Raw genomic sequence first — 7,883 nt, 5'->3', positions numbered from 1 at the left:
AAACGAACAGTTTTTAATAAGAGGTGTATTATCCTTTTATTAATGCATTTAATGACGCCTTGTTTTATTTTGTAATTATTTTGTATTTTGATAGTATTTATTTATTTATGGGCTCTATCTGCACCCATAGACAGATCTGCACGGCGGTATTTCCGGTGAAGGTCTACTTCCCAAAAAAAAAAAAAAAAGGTTTAACGTTACTTCCGCCGATCGTAGTGCATGCAATACCGAGAATATTGAATGAATGTTATACTCCATCAGGGACGTTGGAACTATTTTGTGAGAGGAGGGGCAGGATTCCCGGGGGAATCCCCGGGGGGGGGGGGGGGGGGGGGGGGTTGGCTGTCGGAATTACGCACCGTTTCAAAATATTGGTATTAAATCCATTTTCTGAGAATTTATCAGTCAACTTGTTGATTAAAACGATTGATTAAAATGAAATACAATTTATAAAAACGAAATTCTTTTAAAAAACATAATAAGACAGATTTACTGTGGGCTATGTCTGACCCATTCCAAATGTTTTCCGATATGGTGACTCTACTGATGGACCGCTCCTTGATCCATCAGTGCTTGAGTCACCATATATCGGAAAATAAAACGTTTTAAACATGAATAAAACATATCCTGTTAAGCAGAGCATTAATTTAGTTCGTTTAAATAAGAGATCTAGCGCTAAAATGTTTTGTTTTTGAAATCAAGAGGAACGCTTGTTGCCGCTGCTGTCAGTTGTAGGCTGTTCTCTGTGGCGCGCAGTCTTCACTCGGACGCGCACTTTAATCGCCTTTACGTCGGAGACTCTATTCATTCCGGTAAAATCACAAAATAAATGTGTCCTATGCTTGATATTGACTGTAACCACAGATGGACATATTCTGTTTTGATGAGAGAGAAAAAAAACTGTACCTAGGGCGGATTAGAACCCGTAACCTCTGGCACTCTGGGCAAAAGAGCTACCACTAGACCATTCAAACGGTCAAATAAAATTTGGCGGATCGACGTATTTATTTATGGGTTGAATAGAAAGGCTGCACAGTTTGACAAGTTTGTACCCAGCACTTCCGAATGTGTCTCTGTGCCCAGCAAATTTCAAACTGACGCCCGTGCTTAGGTGAATTTAGGGGGCGGCCGGGGGAGGGGGGCGCCCGTAGGAGGGCGCCCCTCCCGCCCCCCCTGTTCCAACGTCTATGTACTCCATGGTTATATTAAAGAAACGTTAGTCGCAAAAACAAACAAAACAGACACCCATCATTTTGTTTTTGCTTCTTTGTTTATTATGTTAAATAAACATAACTATATAAAATTACATTAAAGTTTCGTTTCAAAGACGGGAGGACAGTACATTTTCATTTTGAAGACTCTGCCATAATCCCGTTTTCCTCAGCTTTAAATCTCCCCAACCGGAAACTGAAGAGCAGCCTTGCGTCAAATATGGAATTTATGCGTGCATATAGCCTATTCACAAAATTTGGCAATAACTGCAATAAGTTCAAATCAAGCTCATGTTGTTGCTCTGGAGACTGTTCTAGACGAACAGTGCTTTACGACCCTTTTGCAATTTTTGCGACAGCTCTTCGCATTCTCATGGCAGCATGGCGGAATACGGCAGTGAGAAGATGGCGGAAGAGGAGCAGAATTCCAGTGCAGAGAAACTCAAGGAGAAGGCGAATAACTATTTTAAAGGTAAAAGCTCATTAGGTACCCACTGTAAATAAGAGACTGGATTCCTATTGACTAGATAGGGCTGTGTTGGTGCAGTTTGCGGTTTTATAAGGGCTGATGTGATTAATAGTAGGGAAATGTGTGAGATGAGCATGAGCAACACATGATGAATCAGGCAGACACATGAAACACTCACTCATCAGACTTAACTGTTATGTAATCATAATTATGATTTATTTAATCAACATATATCGATGACGAGGTGAGATTAACATAGAATCCTGCTATGAACTGTCAAGCTAGATGTTCATAATGCTGTTTCACTCTGAAGTGTATACAATGAAAATGCTCTGATAACAGCAAATAAATATTATAATGAAGTGAAATTATTGCACCAGTTTGACACCCTCGTTAGCCAATGGAGTCATCTGTCACTCATTCATTGATGTCATAGATTTGCCTGCAGTCGTCATATAACATAATCCGGAAAAAACTGCATAATTTTGTTCAATAGATTTATTAAAAAATCGTATACGTGTTTCCGAAGGACATTAATCTTTAGTTCAACTGTGGTTCTATCTAGCATTTGAAAATGTGTTAAATTAAAACCGTGGAATATATATTCCATTTTCACACAATTTATCTTTAATTATTTTATTAGATTCATTTATTGATTAATCATTTATAACAACACTTTGTATATTTTATTTCCTTATTTATTTAACACTTTATTTATTTCTTGCTTTGTTTTGTGATCCCGCTATTTTTTAATACATTAACATTTCTTAATTTTTTTAGTCTCCCCAATAATATATGTAATAATATAGGTAATAATATGGGTATATTTTGAATTTAATCTAGTGTTCCATTAAACTAGATTAGTCACTAGATTAATTGTACAATTGACAATTTTTTTGTCGTAATAAAACGGACCTAAGCAAAAAATAGCATTTAAAATGATTTAAAATACATGTATGACAATGAGGCAATAATTTTTGGTTTGAATTATCAAAAGCAAGAAGTCATGCTTTTATTAGAATAATACTGTTAAATAAAATACATAATATACATAATATAAGCAATCATCTCATGTATGTTATATATTATAACAAATGCCTGCAGAGGGCGCCAACATCCTGCTGATTGTTGTTCATTAAAATGTTAACTTAATCTTTAATATTTGGCCACTTCTTTAGCATAGAAGTTTTATAGCCACTGTTATTTTTTGAACAAGAACATGTGGACATTAAAGCATGCAAACCCAGAGTGAGGGTTTAAAACCTTTATTTTGAAGTCGCGATGAACAATTTGCATACTTAGAAACTTGTTGATGTAGTTGGCGTAGGTTTATAAATGATTTACCTTACAAATCTAATGTAATGGCACACACTGCATTCCAAGATGAACATTATTAGCAACCCAAACTCACAGCATATGGAGTTTGAGACACGCTTCATGCATGTAAATACTAACAGTTAATGTAGAGAAGTATGCAATTAAAGCGCATATATATATTTTAAAGGTGCAATGTGTAACAAAGTTGAGTATCTATTAACAGAAATGCAATATGACATCCATAACTATGTTTTCAGTGGTGTAAAAAGAACTTACTTAATTAGCCGTAATGTTTTTATTACCTTAGAATGAGACATTAATAGCTCCATAACCGAGGGAATCCCCTTCTAGGAAGGTCGCCATGTTGTGACGTCATATTCCTACCGTAGCCGAACGCGAACAAACAGCGCTACAGAACGCGTTTCATCACTACCTTGAAAGAGAAGTAGCGGAAAGCTGGAAGCTAGCCTTACACTCCGTGAGTAGTGACTTTTCCCTTGTGAGTGGTGTAAAATATGTAGTTGGGATTGTTTCATGTAACTTAGTTCTCCCTCGCTGTGTTATGGGTTTGTTATGTTGGGGATAGATGTGCTGTTACGTTCGTGAGACAGCTGATTATTAGTATTCATGTCATTGACCGTAAAACAGTACGTTACAGGAATCACTAACCCGTCGATAGAGACTTTTACTAAAGTCTTTTATCACTAAGGTCGATCGCGAAGAATTTTAAAAATCAGAGAAAAAAGCCTATTGTGTGTAGTAAATAGTATCTATGGGATGCGGAGATGACATGATTGTAACAGCGCGCGCACTTCCGACCTTTGGACTCATGCAGACGCGTCCCAGCTCAGCCACAGTAACAGCTCATATTAGCCAGCTAAACTATTACTTACTACCCTGTTAGAAAAAATATATAGCTGCTCCCTCGCTGTATTATGGGTTTGCTACAGTATGTGGGGAGAAATGTGCTGCTGGTTACGTTTGTGAGACAATCAGCTGATTATTATTTTATTAAATTATATATTAAAACCCTTGATCCTCACCTGACTATGGCTTTGTAAACAGACAGTATTCATGATGTGGTTTATAATGGACTGTGGTACAGAAACAGTGACAATGTTACACACTCTTGGCTTACTCTGGCTATTCTCTGCTGTCTCAGCCGACGAGATGTTTGTCCCGTTTTAGCAACCGTAGCTTCTTCCAAAGGGAGGGGTGAGCAGTGGGCTGAGCCCTTAGTGCAAACCTGGTGCAAACTCGCAACCGAACCACTAGATGTCGCTAAAAGTCACACATTGCTCCTTTAAACCCGCAGGGCATATATTTGTTTAATTGAATCGGTGCATTTGTCAATTACTTTTTTTTTCAGTCACTAACAAGCATTTGTCCAAACAGTTGTCACATTTTCAAAACTCTAAACACAATTAGCACAGCATCGATCTTTTGTGACCATAGCATTCACGCATTTCATGTTGTTTTCACACAATATGCAGTCAGTGAACACATTTCCACAATGCTTACATTTTCTTAACAGATAAGCTATACCTCCCAACAAAATGATGGATTGTTTTTGTAGTATTTACAAATGTTAACACACACCATCCCAAAATAGCAAAAACAAACCTTAAATATAGTATAAAAACCTCTGCTTCTGCAATGATATCAGTTCAAAAACAATATATCTCAGCTGATAATAAACTAAACAATTGAATACTGTAATTGACCCACAGCTTATTTATGTCGGGTAAATTGGGCCAACCGCAGCTGTTTTCAGTCTGGCTTAGACTCAGTGGCAGGGTTTTTTTTTTCTATTACATTACAAAAGGAGGACTTTACAGTAAAGAGTAATGTTTTTGGAAACAGAAAAAGACAAACACTGTAATGTCTGGACGAGGAGAGTAAGAGCCCAGGGAGAAGAGCAGGCCCAGTGAGAGATGCAGTGAGAGATGCAGGAGCAGTGAGAGGTGTAGTGAGAGATGCAGGAGCATTTAGAGATGCAGTGAGAGATGCAGGAGTATTGAGAGATGCAGGGAGTGGTGTAGTGACCAGTGAGAGATGCAGTGAGAAGTGCAGTGAGAGGTGCAGTGAGAGATGCAGTGAGAGATGCAGGAGTATTGAGTGATGCAGTGAGAGGTGCAGTGAGAGATGCAGGGAGTGGTGTAGTGAGCAGTGCAGGAGCAGTGAAAGATGCAGTGAGAGGTGTAGTGAGAGATGCAGGAGTATTGAGAGATGCAGTGAGAGATACAGGGAGTGGTGTAGTGAGCAGTGAGAGATGCAGTGAGAGATGCAGGAGTATTTAGAGATGCAGTGAGAGATGCAGGAGTATTGAGAGATGCAGTGAGAGATGCAGAAGTATTGAGAGATGCAGTGAGAAGTGCAGTGAGAGATGTAGTGAGAGGTGCAGTGAGAGATGCAGTGAGAGATGCAGGAGTATTGAGTGATGCAGTGAGAGATGCAGGGAGTGGTGTAGTGAGCAGTGCAGGAGCAGTGAAAGATACAGTGAGAGGTGTAGTGAGAGATGCAGTGAGAGATGCAGGAATATTGAGAGATGCAGTGAGAGATACAGGGAGTGGTGTAGTGAGCAGTGAGAAGTGCAGTGAGAGATGCAGTGAGAGATGCAGGAGTATTGAGAGATGCAGTGAGAGATGCAGTGAGAGATGCAGGAGTATTAAGAGATGCAGGGAGTGGTGTAGTGACCAGTGAGAGATGCAGGAGTATTGAGAGATGCAGTGAGAGATGCAGGGAGTGGTGTAGTGAGCAGTGAGAGATACAGTGAGAGGTGCAGGGAGAGATGCAGTGAGAAGTGCAGGGAGAGATGCAGTGTGAGATGCAATGAGAGGTGCAGTGTGAGATGCAATGAGAGGTGCAGTGAGAGATGCAGGGAGAGGTGCAGTGAGAGGTGCAGTGGGAGGTGAAAAAAAATTGTTTTTTACTGGAATGCTTTTGAATGTGAACATTACTGTACATGTGGACAGTTCCCAACCAACAAATGTAGTGTAAAAAATGTAAAAAATTGCATATTTTTCATGCAAATACCTGTAAAACTGAAACATCAAAGTCTATGCAGTTTTTGTATTGTCAACAATAGCCAGTATTTTGAAACCTGGTGTACTTTGATTGACTGCATGTACCCTGTGAAGTGAAAACAAGTGTTATTCTTTGACAGAATAATTTCATTTTGAGTAAGATGTCCAGTGTTTTGGTAACGTTAGTGTGTGCAGAGAAAGATGTGTTCTAATTTGAAATGAAGAGTTAGTGTATATTTAACAAAATGTGTTTTTGAGAAGAAAATTATCCATTTGACCAATTGTGTTTTGTAGGTGTGGGTCTGTGTTAAGATCTGAAGTATGGGTAAGCGCTTGTTAGGGATTGAAAAAAACTGTAACAATAGCACAATGCTGTTGTATGGTTTATAAATGTTTTTAGTACATCACACATCCTTAGAAAAGGGTCTAATAATGTGGTTAATTGATTCTCTTCTGGTTCTTTGTTGATTAGTTGACAATTTAATCGAAGTATTGTGACAGCCCTAATACGCTGTGTTTAATAGATCTGCATGATTAATTGTTAAAAGATTGTGATCTCGATTCAAACACCCATGTGATTCACCTATTAAACATGTCTATTCGACATTTAATAAAATCACTGCCGAATATTAACATCTGCATTGGTGCGGATGCTGACCCAGAGAGAGTATTTTCAACCACACAGTATCATTATTTCTGTGTTAAAAATATTCATATCACAGGAATACTGGGATAAAATTTATATTTCTGATATAAACAATACAATACCGTACCAATCAATACAGAGTAAATCAATTTTTTGAATGTAACATGACACTACAAATAACGATTCGATTGTATCAATTACATGAACAGTCTTCCAACGCAAACATCCTAAACATTTAAATGGGTATTTGTTTAAAGTCGGATATTACTCCTGCTTATTTAAAAATTAAGTATATGTGTATTGTGAACTTAAAATATAGCTCTTTCGGATTGTGTTTTACAGATAGATCAGTAGTCTGTTCAAGTGTTTTATTAGTTAGCAAAAACATGTTCAGTAAATGCATATACAAATTGTATAGGTTAATGTACGCCTGTTTCAACTCTTATTTACTCATTTACACTGCACACGTCTGCGGCGCATTATAGTTGCGACACGCTGATCGCGCCCACTCTAGTCAATGCATCAACGCGGTGCGTTTCTATATCCTTTTGTGAACTTCGTTTTACACTTGTTGATGCACAGTGGGTCATCTTAAAAGTGCCGTCGGAGCTACCAATCTCTGTATAACGGCCGTCGGAGCTACGGCACGTTTAGAACGGCATGAGCTATCCAGTCATTATATAGATCAGTGGATTGGACCAGCCCAATGTCATTTAAGAAAATAATAAATGGGCCGCTGATCTACACATTTCGTGTGCCGGTCTGTGAGAAAGGAAAAAAAAAACCCAATGCTGTGCCGATGTGAGTTTTATTGTATGTTCAGACAAAAATAAATAAATAAAATATGAGATGTATCGGCCCACCGGGAAAATGCCCGATGGCCAGTTCAGCCCTGCCTACATTGTAACAAAAGCGTTCAGGATTCAAATAGTTAAAGGGTTAGTTCACCCAAAAATGAAAATGAAGTCATTAATTACTCACCCCCATGCTATACCAACCCCGTAAGACCTTCGATCATCTTCGGAACACAAATGAAGATATTTTTTATTAAATTTGAGGGCTGGATCACCCCTCCATAGGCTTCCTAAGGGACTAGCACTTGACGGCCCATAAAGTCATTAAAGAAAATGTTTAAATATTCCATGTGCCTACAGCGGCTCATTTATAAGTTTATCAAGCGACGAGACTACTTTTTGTGCGAAAAAAACATAACG

The 7,883-nt window shown here is 38.5% G+C and overlaps 1 protein-coding gene across 1 annotated transcript in view; it reads left to right on the top strand.

The window, feature by feature from the left end:
* The first annotated feature begins 1,525 nt into the window (after nt 1–1,525).
* Nucleotides 1,526–7,883, top strand: part of ppp5c (protein phosphatase 5, catalytic subunit) — a 29,208-nt gene continuing 22,850 nt past the window's right edge. The window contains exon 1 of the mRNA XM_039654860.2: nt 1,526–1,683. Within this exon, the coding sequence (XP_039510794.1) occupies nt 1,593–1,683 (91 nt within the window). The 5' untranslated portion in view covers nt 1,526–1,592. The remainder of the gene's footprint in view (nt 1,684–7,883) is intronic.

The sequence above is a fragment of the Pimephales promelas genome, chromosome 16 (genome assembly GCF_988280905.1).
Source record: "Pimephales promelas chromosome 16, fPimPro1.hap1.1, whole genome shotgun sequence".
Taxonomy (NCBI): Eukaryota; Metazoa; Chordata; class Actinopteri; order Cypriniformes; family Leuciscidae; genus Pimephales; species Pimephales promelas.
This window is presented reverse-complemented; position numbering and strand designations above follow the sequence as displayed.